This window comes from Salvelinus namaycush, chromosome 21 (assembly GCF_016432855.1).
Source record: "Salvelinus namaycush isolate Seneca chromosome 21, SaNama_1.0, whole genome shotgun sequence".
Classification (NCBI taxonomy): domain Eukaryota; kingdom Metazoa; phylum Chordata; class Actinopteri; order Salmoniformes; family Salmonidae; genus Salvelinus; species Salvelinus namaycush.
Window position 1 is genome coordinate 8559820 of NC_052327.1, and position 20297 is coordinate 8580116.

The window sequence follows — 20297 nt, forward strand, 5'->3', positions numbered from 1 at the left end:
ACACACACACACACACACACACACACACACACACACACACACACACACACACACACACACACACACACACACACACACACACACAGAGAGAGAGAGAGGTATGGGCAATGTGCTGACCTCAGTAAGCTGTTCCCAACGAGTTCATTGTTTGGTGAGAGGAGTGGATGGATGGATGCTGTAGCCTCTGTTAGATGCATTCTACAGTCCCACCAGTCTCTCGCTATACTGTTTTGTCCCATCTCTGCTTGTTTGCTTTAGCAGCACAATGACATACAGGGGAGAGAGGCATAGAGCCATAGAGATTTAGAATAGGCTATAGCATTTTACTATAGCTCTGTCCTGTCTGATCTCCCATTGTACCAGACAGAAGTGTGCCTGCTTTGCCTTAAGTATGGGTGTACAGTAAAAGTACACCGTACTGTACATGGAAATAATGACAGCTCCACAATTCATGTTCATTTAGGTTGATTGTAAAAAAGAAAAGGAAAAAGGAGGTGAAATGGAAAATTGCTCTGCCTCCAGCATATTGGTAAATGCATGCTTTACTAGAAACTAGTCCAAGACACAGTTTGTCACTGCTTTCAGCACATCAGTGTATTTACTTAGGACAGACAAGTGTACATACGCAAGCATATAGACACAAACAAAATAAATCTAGGAAGAATCTTGAATACGACTGAAATATTGATGGTTAATGTAAATAATTAACAATGAACAAATGAACAATGCTTGTGTGAACAGTGAGTAACATTGACAAACAACTCTTCTGAATCTCATCCAAAAATTGCAACATTCTCCAGAGAAGAACAAATCTATTTTTCTCTCTGTATCAATGGCAAGAAGAGCTCTTCTTTTTCTCTCTGTATCCATGGCAAGAAGAGCTCTTCTTTTTCTCTCTGTATCCATGGCAAGAAGAGCTCTTCTTTTTCTCTCTGTATCCATGGCAAGAAGAGCTCTTCTTTTTCTCTCTGTATCCATGGCAAGAAGAGCTCTTCTTTTTCTCTCTGTATCCATGGCAAGAAGAGCTCTTCTTTTTCTCTCTGTATCCATGGCAAGAAGAGCTCTTCTTTTTCTCTCTGTATCCATGGCAAGAAGAGCTCTTCTTTTTTTCTCTGTATCCATGGCAAGAAGAGCTCTTCTTTTTCTCTCTGTATCCATGGCAAGAAGAGCTCTTCTTTTTCTCTCTGTATCCATAGCAAGAAGAGCTCTTCTTTTTCTCTCTGTATCCATAGCAAGAAGAGCTCTTCTTTTTCTCTCTGTATCCATGGCAAGAAGAGCTCTTCTTTTTCTCTCTGTATCCATGGCAAGAAGAGCTCTTCTTTTTCTCTCTGTATCCATGGCAAGAAGAGCTCTTCTTTTTCTCTCTGTATCCATGGCAAGAAGAGCTCTTCTTTTTCTCTCTGTATCCATGGCAAGAAGAGCTCTTCTTTTTCTGTCTGTATCCATGGCAAGAAGAGCTCTTCTTTTTCTCTCTGTATCCATGGCAAGAAGAGCTCTTCTTTTTCTCTCTGTATCCATGGCAAGAAGAGCTCTTCTTTTTCTCTCTGTATCCATGGCAAGAAGAGCTCTTCTTTTTCTCTCTGTATCCATGGCAAGAAGAGCTCTTCTTTTTCTGTCTGTATCCATGGCAAGAAGAGCTCTTCTTTTTCTCTCTGTATCCATGGCAAGAAGAGCTGTTCTTTTTCTCTCTGTATCCATGGCAAGAAGAGCTGTTCTTTTTCCCTCTGTATCCATGGCAAGAAGAGCTGTTCTTTTTCTCTCTGTATCCATGGCAAGAAGAGATGTTCTTTTTCCCTCTGTATCCATGGCAAGAAGAGCTGTTCTTTTTCTCTCTGTATCCATAGCAAGAAGAGCTCTTCTTTTTCTCTCTGTATCCATGGCAAGAAGAGCTCTTCTTTTTCTCTCTGTATCCATGGCAAGAAGAGATGTTCTTTTTCTCTCTGTATCCATGGCAAGAAGAGCTCTTCTTTTTCCCTCTGTATCCATGGCGAGAAGAGCTCTTCTTTTTCTCTCTCTTTCTCTTTTTTCCTTTCTCGCTCTTTTATACCACCCCCACATCTGATATTTTATTAAATCATGGTCCATTCACACTAGAGATCAGAAATAACCAGCCAGTACCAATAAACTGTACCAGACTTTACCAGTGCATAGATCTACCCAACTACCACTCTATCCTCCATGGCAGAGACCAGGGTTATATTGCCCCCTCATTACCCCCCTGGCATTGTACCACTGCCCCCTCATCCTAACAAATGTCCTTCTAATATTCCCAAAATGCTGATCAGTTATGTCATTCACAAATGACCCGTAAAGTGTATTTTTGACCAACACTGTTACACTGAGCTAAAAATGCACAGTAAGTAAAGTTATATTACACTGTTATCATAATAAAGAGTTAGTGGTACTTAAGCAATAAGGCCCGAGGGGGTGTGGTATATTGACCAATATACCACGGCTAAGGGCTGTATCCAGGCACTTCACGTTGCGTCGTATGAAACAACAGCCCTTAGCTGTGGTATATTGGCCAATATACCACAAACCCCCAAGGTGCATTATTGCTATTATAAACTGGTTACCAATGTAATTAGAGCAGTAAAAATAAATGTTTTGTCATACCCGTGGTATACGGTCTGATATACCACGGCTGTCAGCCAATCAGCATTCAGGGCTCGAACCACCCAGTTTATAAAGGCCAATATACCAAAGCTAAGGGCTGTTCTTATGCACGACGCAAAGACTTTTGCTATTATAAATTGGTTACCAACATCAATAGAACAGTAAACAAGTATTATTTGTTTCATACTCATGGTCTATTGTCTGATATACACACAGCTGAAATGCTGTTTCAATCAATCAGCATCCAGGACCCAAACTAGCCGGTTAATAATATTTTTTATACACTGAGTATACCAAACATTAGCAGCATCTTCCTAATATTGAGTTGCCCCCCCTCCCCGCCATCTGTATCTACAGTGGTGTGACTGTATGTGTCTGTAAGTCTGTGCTCCTGCGTGAACAGTAAGTGTGTCTCTGTGAGCAAATGTGTGTGTGTGTGCATGTCCGTTTACTGAATACACAATTAATCCATGTATGTACACTCTTAAGGTATGAAGACCTGCCTTAATTATTTCTCTGTGTGTGTCTGCGTACGCCCATGTATGCATATGTATGTGTGTTAACCCCACCTCAGTCAGGTTCAGGCTCAGTAACAATGGATCCCAAAGCAAAGTGCTGACAGTGAATCGGGTGTGGCCGACCCCCTAGCCCCAGGCCCCGGGATGTATATATACCCACACACACACCTCTCTGGCAGACCGCTCAGTGGAACCCTGTGACACACACAGCTTACGTTTTAGGTAGGTCTGCTAGCACATAGCTTCGTGTTTATCTAACAGACTTATCTGTTTGGATAGGTCTGATCTGATGGGCTTTGACACATAGCTTTTAAAAAAAAATATTAACTATAAAGCTGTTTTATCGGAGATTCTCCGTTGACCATGTTTTTTAGTTCAGGACATGAGGCTTCAGGCTTGATCTGTGTCCCGGAAGCCGACCCATAGACTTCTATTTGTCTGTGTGATAGAGCTTCGCAGGGCTGTTAGAACGGGACTAGAGGGTAGTGTTTCCCAAATGATGTATCTGGAACCAGTGGCAGGTGGTGACTGGGAGTTCTCCCTGAAGACTTGTTAGTATTACGATACATTTAGTTTTGTTTTATCTTATTTGGAGGATTACAATATTATTCTTTGAAAGGCTTCAGTTTAGGTAGATCATAGTATAAAATAGTCTGACAACCGTTGAGGCTCTGATGACAGGGAGCTTCAGTGGAGAGGTATGAATAACTGGTCATCATGCATAGGTCACTCTGTTTGTTTAAAAGAGCTTGTCGGGCATCCGTCTAAGGCTTTACCTCATGATTCAATGAACTGTGTTGTTCTGTAGCTACAGGTCAGGGGACCAGAGGCTATGGGTCATTCACTGCGAGCCTCGAGACAGGGTGGGATTTCTTGTTGTAGACGTCCTAAAAATAAATTTTGTCAAGAATTCACTGAATTGTTCATATGTATATCAGACTATTTCCGTGAGAGCTTCTATGTGTTTATACAGTGATGATTGTCTATGTGCAGAGACATGCTTGGAGAAGAATGTCAGTATGGATGATTGCATGTTTATTTGTTTTAACTCACCTCCCCGTCTCCCTCCCTCCCCTCTCTCTCCAGGTCAAGCACTGAGACAGAAGGACATAATGGCTCTGACCAAACCTGTGAACCCCATGCCCATGGGCCCATGGAAGATCACTGTGTACGACCAGGAGTACTTCCAGGGGAAGCGTGTGGAGTTCACCGCCTGCTGCCAGAACATCATGGAGTGTGGCATGGAGAACATCCGCTCCCTGAAGGTTGAGTGTGGAGCGTAAGTAGTCCAAAAACTTTTTTACATTGGCCACTAACTAATCACTCTCTCTCCTTATTCATCTCTTCTTTCAATTCTCTCTCCATCCATCACTGTCTTTCCTTCCTTGATTTCAATCTCACTATCTCCCTTTCTTTTCTCTTTTACCTCCCTCTCCCTTACCTTCCTTTGTCTCCCGACATCGCCCTCTCTCTCATTCCATCTCCCTCCATCACTATCTCCCTCTTTCCAACTCCCTTTCTCTCCCTCCCGCTAGTTGGGTGGGTTATGAGCACTCCAGTTTCAGTGGTCAGCAGTTTGTCCTGGAGAAGGGAGACTACCCCCGTTTCGAGGCCTACAGCGGCAGCAACTCCTACCGCATCGAGAGGATGATCTCCTTCAGACCCATCTGCTCCGCTGTGAGTCACTCCACATTATCACAGATCATCACATTATCATGGCAAAATTACCAACAGTATCTACAATACATGAAATCACCCTGCAATATCTTTACTTTATTACATAATGAACATAACATCCCATCATATTACCATGCCAATGTTACCAGATTATATTTGCCTTGCATAACATTGTATAACCTTATGATATATTCAATTATCAACAACAATATATGAAATACTGTAAGAATGTAAACGGTGTGTTAAAATGTCTCTCTCTTTTCATCCCATCATCTCTCTATCGCGCATCGCTCTCACCATCCCTCCTTTCTCTATCTATCTCCCTCTCTCCATCTCTATCAGAGCCACAAGGAGTCCCGCATAACCATCTATGAGAAGGAGAACATGATTGGTCGCCAGTTTGAGATGCGTGATGACTACCCCTCCCTGCAGGCCATGGGCTGGTTCAACAACGAGGTTGGATCCATGCACATCCAGAGCGGAGCGTAAGTATACTAATGCCATAACAGGGACACTGCCACTTCACACTAAATATACTACCACTGCTACTTCTGTACACAATTGCCGCCGACTGCTACTACTCTACTACTACTTGTACTACCACTAGTTGTACACTACCGACACGGACCAATATCTACTGCTAATAATGACTGCTTCTACAACTCGTGCTACTACTACTGTACATTTATAGCACAGATCAATATCTACTGCTAATAATGACTGCTTCTACAACTCGTGCTACTACTACTGTACATTTATAGCACAGATCAATCTCTACTACTAATAATAACTGGTACTTATACTTCTACCACAACAACAACAACAACACTACCACAAAGACCAACCTCTACTCTATCTTTGCAAAGCTGAAGCTGCTACTCTAACACTATACTACTGCAGTGATTTTTGCACTTATATTGCCTGCACTACGCTGTCCTATTGCCAAGTTGATCCTCACCCTCATTTCCATTGGCCCACTGTGACTCACCTCACAGTAACAGTGTATCTGATTGGCCTTGCTCTCTTCTCTCCCTGTAGCTTCGTGTGCTACCAGTTCCCCGGCTACCGTGGCCACCAGTACATCATGGAGTGTGACTGCCACGGAGGAGAGTACAAGTGTTACCGTGAGTTTGGCTCCCACGCCCAGACCCCTCAGATCCAGTCCATCAGGAGGATTCAGCACTGAGCAGGAACCACTTTCATCCCTCCTCCTCTCCTTCTTCTTCCTCTTGTTCTACTTCCTACTCCTCTTCCCACTCTTCTCTCCCCTCTCCTACACCTCTCCCTTGCCCCTCCCAGTTCCACTAATCAGGCTAGTCCTGGCAGGATTGTGGGCCGGGCCTCAGGTGCTTACTGGCGACGTTACATGTTCATGGCACAAAAAAACAAACAGACAAAAAACAAAGACCAAATTGAAAGAAAGAAAGACAGATAGAGGGAATAACAGAACTGAGAGAAACGGTAACATGGAAGAATACAATCCGTGACTCCTCCCAGAGGCTGGTCACAGAACCACGAAAACACCTCAGGACCTTTTGCTCTTCTTCATCCCACGTCATCATCAGCTTCTTTTTCTTCACCTTCATCACTACTGCCTGTCACTGTGGTTGTCATGGTAAACATTGTATGAGATTGATGAATAAAGAGATGGAGCAAAAGAAAGCGAGAAACAAGACAATGACTGGCATGTAACTCACACTGTGTTCGTCCCTCCCTCCCTCCCTCCCTCCCTCCCTCCCTCCCTCCCTCCCTCCCTCCCTCCCTCGCACGCACATACACACACACACACACACACACACACACACACACACACACACCTCAAATATTGGGGAGAGGGGGGATACAGATGAGGCTTGGCTTGGGAATATTGTACTGCATACTGTGTCTTGGTTGAAAGGGGTGGAGCGGAAGGATTTATGAAGGGGGCGTGGCAGGAGGTAATACAATTTGGTTATAAAATGTTATAACTGTGGGGTCGCCATGATATGATTACTTTGATCCGAACATGCTCTGATCTTTTTCTTTTTTTAATCCACTTTGGCTATATATATGTCACAAAACGTAGGGTTATTTGTTCAGACATGTCTGAGTGAAAGAAGATATACCCAGTCAAACAGCCATGGAGCTTGGTCAAGTACCCACCATGTAGATTAAAACACCTGAGAAATCTATCAAGGGGTCTAGTCTACTAAGGCCACCAAGAGGGTCCATCCGGATAACGAAGACGCAATGACTGTGTCAGCGCCCAAGAAACCAATGCCTAGTTTGACACAAACTCTTCAACTACATCCAGACACGTTGGGGCATGAGTGGAAATGTTCAGATGGTCGTATTGGTGGTGTTTTCATGCCTTCACAACCTATGCTTACATTTTACTCAATGAAATCAAGGCAAGGAATTTTGTGAGACACAAGGTAGATTTTACCTCAAGTGAACGGAGTGTTTTCCAGAATGCGTTTTGTGTGTCTCAGTCAAAAGATATTCCTAATAGAATAGAAATGTATTGAAGGGTTGAAACAGTGTGAGGCTGTCAGATCAGAGTTAATCCCGTCGGGTGTTGAAGATCAATTAGAGTGTGACTGTGGGTGGTAGCACTGACGTGCTATGCCCCTGCATCTATCTACCAGAACAACAGGTTAGAAAGAGGGAAGACAACCAATCGACACGAGTTGCTGACAGCAACTGAGGAGTATGTCTCAAGATGATCCACATTGTGACCTCCAAGACCGTGGATCTAGTGACTGGTGTTGTGAGGCCTTGGATGACAACGCAGAGACCGGCTATCCTGACTCATACCTTTACCAAAAACATGCAACTCTCGATTCTTTTCTGCAAATGAACTACCACTGGCTCGATCAGATTGCTTCAGAAATAGGACCTCTGAATCTAACATACCTACAAAACAATGTGGACAGTTGTCTCACCACCCCCTTTGTAAAGATTATCAAGGCAACGTTGGCTCTTATTCTGGAACATATCATTGCGATCGAGCTAAAGAAATCATGCATAGGGTGTAAGGTGGCCATCCTAGCCAGCGAGGACATTCTTGCTTGTTCAAACTAGAAGCTTATTATTTTGAGCGCTACAGTACTTTGAGGAGATCGCACAATAACTTTTTACAACAAGACTGAAGCACGCCTTGGCCAGGGTTCTGAAAGCTTTTGGTTTTCCACCACTGTCCAAGGGGCAACTGAAAAAATTGTGTGTGATCTCAAGGAAGAACCATACATTGTACAAAGGTTAAGAGAAATCGGGGAAAACTCCTCGATCAAAAGAGTGAGCAAACTGTTTTACGAAGTGGATGTTCGGTTGGTGAATCTGAATCAAAAGCCACTTATTCAACTTTGTTGGAAATCTGACCAAAGTTTTTTGGCTTTAGAGATGAAGGCTATGTTTCACAAAGCTATTGGTTTTCGAGTTGGTGATACAGAATTTCTTTCTAATTACCACTATGTGTAACGATGACGCTGGGAGTCAGGAAGGAGGTAGTGAGTTTTATGATAACAAGAAAGCGCCTGGATATGAACACATAAACAATACTGCCTGAAGAGTGATGCTAGGGAGTGTTAGATAAAGGGGGAATAATCAGAGTAGTGATGAAGTCCAGATGTGCCTCATGATGGGTTGCCAGGACCGGTGGTTAGTAAACTGGCGACATTGAGCGCCAGAGCGGGATAGTAGCCCCCCACCCACCCAGCCCCTACGCGTGGCTCCAGCTGCAGGACAACGCTGGCCAGGACGACGGCCCCGGGGCCGAAGACGGCGAAGGTGGAAGGTGGACTGTGAAGGTGGAAATCTCAGATGATTTTGGGATCTAGAATGTAGTCCACCAGAACCCAACACCGCTACTCTGGACCGTACCCCTCCAAGTCCACCAGGTACAGGAACCGACCCCACAACATCGGGAGTCCAAGAGGGATCTGACAGCATAGGCAGGGCATCGTGTGGGACGGCTTCAGCCAGGGGACCAGGAACCACCGGCCTGAGGATGGAAACATGAAAAGAGGGTGAGATCCGGTAGTTGGTGGGGAGCTGTACTCTATGTTACCTAGCTGGGCCCCCACAAACTGGGGGCTCAGCTTCTTACAGGATAGGCAGAGTTGGAGGTTCCTGGAAGAGAGCCAGACGCGATCACCAGGCTGGAACACAGGAGCCTCATTGCGTTGGCGATCCACCTGCTCCTTCTGGCAGCAGACAGCGTACTGGAGCCTCACGTGGGCCTTGTTCCAAACCTCTTCTGTGCGCCTGAACCACTCAACCACCGCAGGATCTTCGGTCTGGCTCAGGGTCCACGGAGCCAGGGCTGGCTGATAACCCAAAACACACTAGAAGGGAGTCAGCCCGGTGGAGGAGTGACGGAATGAATTCTGAGCTTACTCCGCCCAGGGAAGGAATCGGGCCCACTCCCCCTGCCGGTCCTGGCAGTGACTCCTCAGGAACCTCCGCAGATCCTGGTTCATCCTCTCCACCTGCCCGTTAGACTGAGGCTGGTACCCGGAAGTGAGACTGACCGTGACCCCCAGCTTCTCCATGAAGGCTTTCCATACCCGTGAGGTGATTTGCATGCCACGGTCGGAGACAATGTCATCCGGAAGGCCATAGTGCCAGAATACCTGCTGGAACAATGCCTCAGCAACCTGGAGAGTGGTAACAAAGCTAAATTAACAAAGCTAATTTGAGAACAAGGCTACCTAAATTCTATCAGCATATCGATTGCAGTGCATGAGCGAGTAACACACTCGACCATTGCTACTCTAACTTCCACGATGCATACAAGGCTCTCCCCCACCCTCCTTTTGGCAAATCTGACTATGATTCCATCTTGTTGCTCCCCTCCTATAAGTAGAAACTAAAACAGGAAGCCCCTGTGCTTAGGTCTATCCAACTCTGGTCTGACCAATCGGATTCCACGTTTCAAGATTTCTTCGATCACGTGGACTGGGTCACGTGGACTCGGATTTGTTCCTGGTAGCCTCAGAGAATAACATTGACGTATACGCTGAATCGGTGAGTGAGTTTATAAGGAAATGTATAGGAGCAGTTGTACCCACTGTGACTATTAAAACCTTCCCTAACCAGAAACTGTGGATTGATGAAATATTAGCGGAAAACTAAAAGCACCTACCACCGCATTTAATCATGGCAAGGCAACTGGATACATGGCCCAATACAAACAGTGTAGTTATTCCCTCCGTACGGCAATCAAACAAGCAAAACATCAGTATAGAGACAAAGTGTAATCGCAATTCAACGGCTCAAACACGAGACGTATATGGCAGGGTCTACAGACAATCACAGATTACAAAAAGAAAACCAGCCACGCGGACACCGACGTCTCGCTCCCAGACAAATTAAACAACTTCTTTGCGCGCTTTGAGGACAATACAGTGCCACCGACGCGACCCGCGACCAAAGACTGTGGGCTCTCCATCTCCATGGCCATTGTGAGAGAAAAAAATTAACGGGTTAACCCTCACAAGGCTGCCGGCCAAGACGGCATCCCTAGTCGCTTCCTCAGAGCATGTGCAGACCAGCTGGCTGGTGTGATTACGGACATATTCAATCAATCAATCCCAAATTCAAACAGCAAATGGTGCACCCCCCTATCCACATCGACGGGACAGCAGTGGAGAAGGTGGAACGTTTTAAGTTCCTCGGTGGACATTTCACCGACAAACTGAAATGGTCCACGCACACGGACAGTGTGGTGAAGAAGGTGCAATTCCGTAAAGTGAGTGTGGAAGAGGTGAAGAGGTCTATCAACAAAGACAAGCCACCGTGGTCTGATAACTTGAATTGAAAATTACTGAGGATAATAGAGGACGATATTGCCACTCCTATTTGCCATATCGCTAATTTAAGGCTACTAGAAAGTGTGCCCTCTGGTCTGGAGGGAAGCAAAAATAATTCCGCTACCTAAGAATAGTAAAGCCCCCTTTACTGGCTCAAATAGCCAACCAATCAGCCTGTTACCAACCCATAGCAAACTTTTGGAAAAATTGTGTTTGGCCAGATACAATGCTATTTTACAGTAAACAAATTGACAAACTTTCAGCATGCTTATAGAGAAGGACATTCAACAAGCACAGCACTTACACAAATGACTGATGATTGGCTGACAGAAATTTATAAAAATATTGTGGGGACTTTTTTGTTACACTTCAGTGCGGCTTTTGACATTATAGATCATAGTCTGCTGCTGGAAAAATGTGTTATGGCTTTACACCCCCTGCTATATTGTGGATGAAGAGTTTCATGTCTAACAGAACACAGAGGGTGTTCTTTAATGGAAGCCTCTCCAACATAATCCAGGTAGAGTCACGAATTCCCCAGGGCGGCTGTTTAGGCCCCTTACTTTTTTAAATCTTTACTAACGGCATGCCACTTTGAGTAAAGCCAGTGTGTCTATGTATGCGGATGACTTAACACTCTACACTTCAGCTACTAGAGCGACTTAACACTTAACAAAGAGCTGCTGTTAGTTTCAGAATGGGTGGCAAGGAATAAGTTAATCCTAAATATTTCAAAAACTAAAACCATTGTATTTGGGACAAATCATTCGCTAAACCCTAAACCTAAGCCAGGTCCTACAGGCCCTCGTTTTGTCACACCCGGACTACTGTTCAGTCATGTGGTCAGGTGCCACAAAGAGGGACTTAGGGAAATTACAATTGGCTCAGAACAGGGCAGCACGGCTGGCCCTTAAATGTACACAGAGAGCTAACATTAGTGATAGGCATGTCAATCTCTCCTGGCTCAAAGTGGAGGAGAGATTGACTTCATCACTACTTGTTTTTTGTAAGAAGTGTTGGCAAGCTGAATGCATTGAGCTGTCTGCTTAATGTACTGGCACACAGCTTGGACACCCATGCATACTCCACAAGACATGCCACCAGAGGTCTCTTCACAATCCCCATGTCCAAAACAGACTATGGGAGGCGGACAGTACTACATAGAGCCATGACTCCATGGAACTGATGCAAGTAGTGGAATCCAATTAAGAAAACGGATAAAAATACACCTATGAAACAGCGAGGACTGTGAAGAGACAGGCACACAAACACTAATATATACACACGTACAGTGTAATATTGGTGTATGGTGGAATTATACATTTTGTTTTGTAGTGGTGTAATAATGTTATATGATGTACTGTTTTATATGTTGTTTCATATGTAATATATTAAGTGACTTAATGTGTTTGAACCCCAGCAGCTAATGGGGATCCCTAATACATACAAATACAAACACTGCCTGGAAATAACCGTATGTTGCATGGACATTACCATTGATGACTTCCACCATTTTAAAGTAGTCAACTGGGTGGGACTTCCCATGGTTTTAGGAAGGATCACACAATTACATCCAGGTCATCAGGAGGGATCTGCCAAGGAATTATACTTGTGAGCAAATATTCCATAACTGCAGGTGAAAGTAAATCGGCAACCTTGGCTTCATACCTGTTCAAACAACACACTCCAGGTGGCAGTATGCACCCTTTAATTAAGTGTGTTACCAACTCAAGTAGTATAATAAGAAAATTGACTTCTTCAAAATGGAGATGGCCTCAATGGCACTGCCCAATGGGATACAAAGATGTGATGTTCAACTAAGTCCATGTGAGGAAGACTCCATGTACAACACAGTGTCCTCCAGTGGTTGTTTACAAAACAACTTGCATGAAAGTAAAGCTATGATTGCCCCAGTTGGGTATCAACTCCTGCCTCCCAGTCTTAGTATAGTATAGCCCTACCCCTCAGACAAGCCTTGATGGCCCCTTGTGGAGCTGAAAACAACTGGATGGGTGTAAGCAATATGGCAAGCAACTCTGTCCAACCCACAAAAGCCTGCCTGCCTCACCCATGACAGTTTCTACCATGGGGAGACAGTCAGACACACTGACACTTATCATTACAGACACACTGAACTGATTAACATGACACCCATGTTGAATCTATAACGCCTTGAAACACTAATGAAATATGTGCAGTGGTTTCCTTCTGTCTGTCTCACGGTGTAACCTGACACCACTGCTCCAGAGAGAGACCCCCTTCACCCTGCGGACCAGAATGCAACCTGGCTATATTTAAACTGCCCTGGTCAATGTCGTAATGAATTTTCAGGACTGTAACGCATGCAGGGATGACTGACTGACTGACTGACTGTCTGACTGATGAGGTGACTGACTGGAATAGTTATTATAAAAGCTAAAAGCTGGACCTCAGCCTCAGAGGAGAGAGAGACAAGAAGAAAGACTCTTCAGCGTTGATACCCTGGTAAGACAACACTGTGTCAGATTAGTAACTCGACTGTTCTGAACTCCTGGTTCTGGAGGGTTGCAGTCAAGGTTGAGATCAATTGCATTTCTATTCAGACAATTCAGGAAGTAAACTGAAATTCCATTTTTTTTCTCATATACAAGCACTGAGATTTTTTTTTATTGGAGTTGTCATTTTTGTTTATTTCCTGAATTGACTGAATTAAATGGAATTGAGGTGGTGACACTACTAAGCGACACTCGTCGCTCAGTTAGCCACACTGATTTAAGACAGTGCCCTAACCCTGGTTGCAGTATGAACAGGGTTCTGCCCTAGCCCAGCACTAACACATGATATTCAGCTAATCAAGGTCTTGATGAATTAGTTGATCATTTAAATCAGGTGTATTAGTGTTGGGTTGGGACAAAGACCTCCACACGCCGCAGCTCTCTTGGACCACAAGTGATATACAGTACTGTAAATTCTGGATTAGAGGTCAATTCTGGATTGACTCGTAGCCACACAGACAGACTAGATAGACAATTGTGTGCCAAATTCACACTTTTATTGGACATTTCTGGTCATAGAGAAGCTACAACAGTCAAAAAACCTATTTGATTGAGTTGAAGTTGTAGTCTAGTTGAAGTTATCGTCTAGTTGAAGTTATACTCTAGTTGAAGTTATAGTCTAGTTGAAGTTATAGTCTAGTTGAAGTTATCGTCTAGTTGAAGTTATCGTCTAGTTGAAGTTATAGTCTAGCTGAAGTTGTAGTCTAGTTGAAGTTATCGTCTAGTTGAAGTTATAGTCTAGTTGAAGTTATAGTCTAGTTGAAGTTATAGTCTAGTTGAAGTTACAGTCTAGTTGAAGTTATAGTCTAGTTGAAGTTATAGTCTAGTTGAAGTTGTAGTCTAGTTGAAGTTATAGTCTAGTTGAAGTTATCGTCTAGTTGAAGTTGTAGTCTAGTTGAAGTTATAGTCTAGTTGAAGTTATCGTCTAGTTGAAGTTATCGTCTAGTTGAAGTTATAGTCTAGCTGAAGTTGTAGTCTAGTTGAAGTTATCGTCTAGTTGAAGTTATAGTCTAGTTGAAGTTATAGTCTAGTTGAAGTTATAGTCTAGTTGAAGTTACAGTCTAGTTGAAGTTATAGTCTCGTTGAAGTTATAGTCTAGTTGAAGTTGTAGTCTAGTTGAAGTTATAGTCTAGTTGAAGTTATAGTCTAGTTGAAGTTATAGTCTAGTTGAAGTTATAGTCTAGTTGAAGTTATAGTCTAGTTGAAGTTATAGTCTAGTTGAAGTTATAGTCTAGTTGAAGTTATAGTCTAGTTGAAGTTGTAGTCTAGTTGAAGTTATAGTCTAGTTGAAGTTATAGTCTAGTTGAAGTTGTAGTCTAGTTGAAGTTATAGTCTAGTTGAAGTTATCGTCTAGTTGAAGTTGTAGTCTAGTTGAAGTCATAGTCTAGTAGAAGTCATAGTCTAGTAGAAGTTGTAGTCTAGTTGAAGTTACAGTCTAGTTGAAGTTATAGTCTAGTAGAAGTCATAGTCTAGTAGAAGTTGTAGTCTAGTTGAAGTTATAGTCTAGTTGAAGTCGTAGTCTAGTTGAAGTTATAGTCTAGTTGAAGTCGTAGTTTAGTTGAAGTTATAGTCTAGGTGAAGTTAGCAGAAGTTTACTAAGGGTTGGTAACAGTCTGATTGGTCGGCTATTTGAGCCAGTAAAGGGGGCTTTACTATTCTTAGGTAGGGGAATAACTTTTGCTTCCATCCAGGCCTGAGGGCACACTAGAAAGTAGCCTTAAATTTAAGATATGGCAAATAGCAGTGGCAATATCGTCTGCTATTATCCTCAGTAATTTTCCATCCAAGTTGTTAGACCCTGGTGGCTTGTCATTGTTGATAGACAACAATAATTTTTTTCCTCTTCCACACTTACTTTACGGAATTCAAAATTACAATGCTTGTCTTTCATAATTTGGTCCGATATACTTGGATGGGTAGTGTCAGCGTTTGTTTCTGGCATGTCATGCCTAAGTTTGCTAATCTGGCTAATGAAAAAATCATTAAAATAGTTGGCAATATCAGTGGGTTTTGTGATGAATGAGCCAGCTGATTTATGATGGAGCTGAGTTTGCCTTTTTCATTTAAGGTGCTCCAAAGAGTTTTACTATCATCCTCTATGTCATTTATCTTTGTTTCAAAGTGTAGTTTCTTCTTTTTATTCAGTTTTGTCACGATTTCTCAATTTGTAGTACATTTTCCAATCGGTTGTACAGCCAGACCTATTTGCCATCTCTTTTGCCTCATCCCTCTCAACCATACAATTTTTCAATTCCTCATCAATCCACGGGGATTTAACAGTTTTTCCGTCATTTTCTTAATGGGTGAATGCAAAGTAGTAACTGGGATAGGCAATTTCATAAATGTGTCAAGTGCGGCATCTGGTTGCTCGTCATTACACACCACGGACCAAAAACATAGGAATCACTACAAAACTTTTTGTATGACCTCTTACGTACTATACTGGCTTTCCTAGATATGGCTACTATATTGTGATCACTACATCCAATGGATTTGGATACTGCTTTCTGTCACACCATGGCCTTAGTTATCTTTGTTTTCATTAATATTTTAGTTAGGTCAGGGTGTGACATGGGGAAGTTTGTGTGTTTTTTGTATTGTCTAGGGTGTTGTATGGTTTAGGGGGTTTAGTAGAGGAGATGGTTTAGTGTTCAGTGTAGGTGTCTAGGAAAGTCTATGGTTGCCTGAATTGGGTCTCAATTAGAGACAGCTGGTTATTGTTGTCTCTGATTGGGAGCCATATTTAAGGCAACCATAGGCTTTAGCTTTTTTGTGGGTAATTGTCTATGTTGAACGTTTGTTGCTTGTCCCTGCACTTACGTCATTAGCTTCACGGTTGTTTTGGTTTGTTTTGTGTATAGTGTTCGTTTTCGTGTTTTTCCTCTCTTCTAATAAAAGAAGATGTATTTTGCACACGCTGCGCCTTGGTCATCTCTCTCTCCTATAGACGATCGTGACAGAATTACCCACCAATCCAGGACCAAGCGGCGTGTCAAGCGGCAACAGGACCCACCTACACAGGATTCATGGACATGGGAGGAGATACTGGATGGTAAGGGACCTTGGGCACAACCGGGAGAATATCGCCTCCCTCGTGAAGAGCTGGAGGCAGCTAAAGCCGAGAGGAGGCGATATGAGGAGGCAGCACGGAAGCAAGGCTGGAAGCCCGTGAGTACAACCCAAAAATTTCTTGGGGGGGGCCTTAAAGGGAGTGTGGCGAAGTCAGGTAGGAGACCTGCGCCTACTCCCTGTACTTACCGTGGAGAGCGAGAGTACGGGCAGACACCGTGTTACGCAGTAGAGCGCATGGTGTCTCCTGTACGCGTGCATAGCCCGGTTCGGTACATTCCAGCTCCACGTATCGGCCGGGCTAGATTGAGCGTTGAGCCGGATGTCATGAAGCCGGCCCAACGCATCTGGTCACCAGTGCGTCTCCTCGGGCCGGCTTACATGGCACCAGCCTTACGCATGGTGTCCCCGGTTCGCCTACATAGCCCGGTGCGGGTTATTCCACCTCCCCGCACTGGTCGGGCGACGGGGAGCATACAACCAGGTAAGGTTGGGCAGGCTCAGTGCTCAAGGGAGCCAGTACGCCTGCACGGTCCGGTATTTCCGGCACCACCTCCCCGCCCCAACCCAGTAACACCAGTGCCTCCTCCACGCACTAGCCCTATGGTGCGTGTCTCCAGCCCTTTACCACCAGTGCCTAAACCACGCACCAAGCCTCCTGTGTGTCCCCAGAGTCCTGTGCGTCCTGTTGCTGCTCCCCGCACTAGCCCTGAGATGCGTGTCCCCAGTCCGGTACCACCAGTTCCGGCACCACGCACTAGGCCTAATGTGCGCTCCCAGGGTCCAGTATGCCCTGTTCCTTCTCCCCGCACTAGCCTGAAGGTGCGTGTCCTTAGCCCGGTGCCTCCAGTTCCGGCACCACGCACCAGGCCTACAGTGCGCCTCATCCGGCCAGAGCCATCCGTCTGCCCAGCGCCATCTGAGCCATCCGTCTCCCCAGCGCCGTCTGAGCCATCCGTCTGTCCAGAGCCATTAGAGCCGCCCGTCTGTCCCGAGCCGTCAGAGCCGTTAGTCAGTCAGGAGCCGCTAGAGCCATTCGTCAGTCAGGATCTGCCAGAGCCGCCAACCAGACAGGATCTGCCAGAGCCGCCAACCAGACAGGATCTGCCAGAGCCGCCAACCAGACAGGATCTGCCAGAGCCGCCAGCCAGCCATGAGCGTCCAGATCCGTCAGCCAGCCATGAGCGTCCAGATCCGTCAGCCAGCCATGAGCAGCCAGATCCGTCAGCCAGCCATGAGCAGCCAGATCCGTCAGCCAGCCATGAGCAGCCAGATCCGTCAGCCAGCCATGAGCAGCCAGATCCGTCAGCCAGCCATGAGCAGCCAGATCCGTCAGCCAGCCATGAGCAGCCAGAGTCGTCAGCCAGCCATGAGCAGCCAGATCCGTCAGCCAGCCATGAGCAGCCAGATCCGTCAGCCAGCCATGAGCAGCCAGAGTCGCCAGCCAGCCATGAGCAGCCAGAGTCGCCAGCCAGCCATGAGCAGCCAGAGTCGCCAGCCAGCCATGAGCAGCCAGAGTCGCCAGCCAGCCATGAGCAGCCAGAGTCGCCAGCCAGCCATGAGCAGCCAGAGTCGCCAGCCAGCCATGAGCAGCCAGAGTCGCCAGCCAGCCATGAGCAGCCAGATCCGTCAGCCAGCCATGAGCAGCCAGATCCGTCAGCCAGCCATGAGCAGCCAGATCCGTCAGCCAGCCATGAGCAGCCAGATCCGTCAGCCAGCCATGAGCAGCCAGAGCCGTCAGCCAGCCATGAGCCGTCCAGCCAGGATCCGCCAGAGCCGTCCAGCCAGGATCCGCCAGAGCCGTCATCCAGCCAGGATCCGTCCCTCAGTCCGGAGCTGCCGTCCCTCAGTCCGGAGCTGCCCCTTATCCTGGTGCTGCCCCTTATCCTGGTGCTGCCCCTTATCCTGGTGCTGCCCCTTATCCCGGAGCTGCCCCTTATCCCGGTGCTGCCCCTTAGTCCGGTGCTGCCCCTTAGTCCGGTGCTGCCCCTTAGTCCGGTGCTGCCACTTAGTCCGGTGCTGCCCCTTATTCCAGTGGGGTTAAGAAAGCGGGTAGTGACTATGGTGGGGTGGGGACCACGACCAGTGCCAGAGCCGCCACCGTGGACAGACGCCCACCCAGACCCTCCCCTAGACTTTATGCTGGTGCGCCCGGAGTTCGCACCTTAAGGGGGGGGTTATGTCACACCCTGGCCTTAGTTATCTTTGTTTTCATTATTATTTTAGTTAGGTCAGGGTGTGACATGGGGAAGTTTGTGTGTTTTTTGTATTGTCTAGGGTGTTGTATGGTTTAGGGGGTTTAGTAGAGGAGATGGTTTAGTGTTCAGTGTAGGTGTCTAGGAAAGTCTATGGTTGCCTGAATTGGGTCTCAATTAGAGACAGCTGGTTATTGTTGTCTCTGATTGGGAGCCATATTTAAGGCAACCATAGGCTTTAGCTTTTTTGTGGGTAATTGTCTATGTTGAACGTTTGTTGCTTGTCCCTGCACTTACGTCATTAGCTTCACGGTTGTTTTGGTTTGTTTTGTGTATAGTGTTCGTTTTCGTGTTTTTCCTCTCTTCTAATAAAAGAAGATGTATTTTGCACACGCTGCGCCTTGGTCATCTCTCTCTCCTATAGACGATCGTGACACTTTCAAACTAATTTCTGCAGTATTAGTAAAGATATGATCAATACATGTTGATGATTTCATTTATGTGCTGTTTGTAAATACCCTGGTAGGTTGACTGATAACCTGAACCAGGTTGGAGGCACTAATTACAGTTTGAAGCTTTTTCTTTTTTGAGTGGGCAGCCTGATGAAAGCCAGTCAATATTTAAATCACCCAGAAATTATACGTCTCTATTGATATCACATAGATTATCAGGCATTTCACACATGTTATCCAGATACTGACTGTTAGCACCTGGTGATCTATAGCAGCTTCCCACCAGAATGGGCTTTAGGTGAGGCAGATGAACCTATAGCCATATTACTTCAACAGTATTTAACATGAGATCCTCTCTAAGCTTTACAGGAATGTGGCTCTGAATATAGACCACAGCACCGCCCCCGTATGGCATTTCTATCTTTTCTGTAGATCTTATAACCATATATTGCTACCACTGTACCATCAAATGTATTATCTAAGTGAGTTTCAGAGATGGTCAGAATATGAATGTCATCTGTTACTAGCAAATTATTGATTTCATGAACCTTGTTTCTTAAGCTACATATGTTAATGTGGGCTATTTCTAACACTTTTCTGGGATGCTTGATTGTTTTTCTTGCTTTACTGGGAAGATTGTCAGAAGTAAACATGCTCGGGTTATTTTTATTTGTGCAGGGTGAGCTGCACACAGTGGACTTCCTGCTAGGGCAGACCACCTCAGTTTTAACAGTATAATTCTGGTTCATAGGCATATGATTACTGCATACAATAGCTGTAGGTTCAACAGAGGCATTCAGGGCAGTAAGAGGGACATAAATTAGGTTACTTACATTGTGTCTATCATTTGAATGGTGTTTCCTCTGACACATTGGTGCAGCTGGGCGGGTGATCAGAAGCGCAGTTTGGCGGGTCATGTTTCGGAGGATGCATGACTCGACCTTTGCCTCTCCCCTGCCCGTTGGGGAGTTGCAGCGATGAGACAAGATCGAAATTGGAGAGAAAAGGGAGAAGAATAAAAAATATTCTACAACTTGATTGGAGTCCACCTGTGGTAAATTCAATTGATTGGACAGGATTTGGAAAGGCACACACCTGTCTATATAAGGTCCCACAGTTGACAATGCATGTCAGAGCAAAATCCAAGCCATGAGGTCTAAGGAATTTTCCGTTGAGCCCTAAGACAGGATTGTGTTGAGGCACAGATCTAGGGAAGTGTACCAAAACATTTCGGCAGCATTGATGGTCCCCAACAACACATTGGAACTACCAAGACTCTTCCTTGAGCTGGCCGTCCATCCAAACTGAGCAACCGGGGGAGAAGGGCCTGGTCAGGGAGCTGACCAAGAACCCGATGGTCACTCAGATAGAGCTCCAGAGCCCCTCTGTGGAGATGGGAGAACCTTCCAGAAGGACAACCATCTCTGCAGCACTTCACCAATCA

At 45.3% G+C, this 20297-nt stretch overlaps 1 protein-coding gene across 1 annotated transcript; it reads left to right on the forward strand.

Moving 5' to 3' along the window:
• Positions 1 to 4246: 4246 nt before the first annotated feature.
• On the forward strand, positions 4247 to 5997 carry LOC120066607 (beta-crystallin A3-like). The gene is made up of 4 exons (XM_039018031.1): positions 4247 to 4413; positions 4670 to 4811; positions 5154 to 5296; positions 5850 to 5997. Exons 1-4 carry the CDS (start codon positions 4247 to 4249, stop codon positions 5995 to 5997), a joined length of 600 nt encoding a protein of 199 aa, XP_038873959.1.
• The last annotated feature ends 14300 nt before the right edge of the window (positions 5998 to 20297 follow it).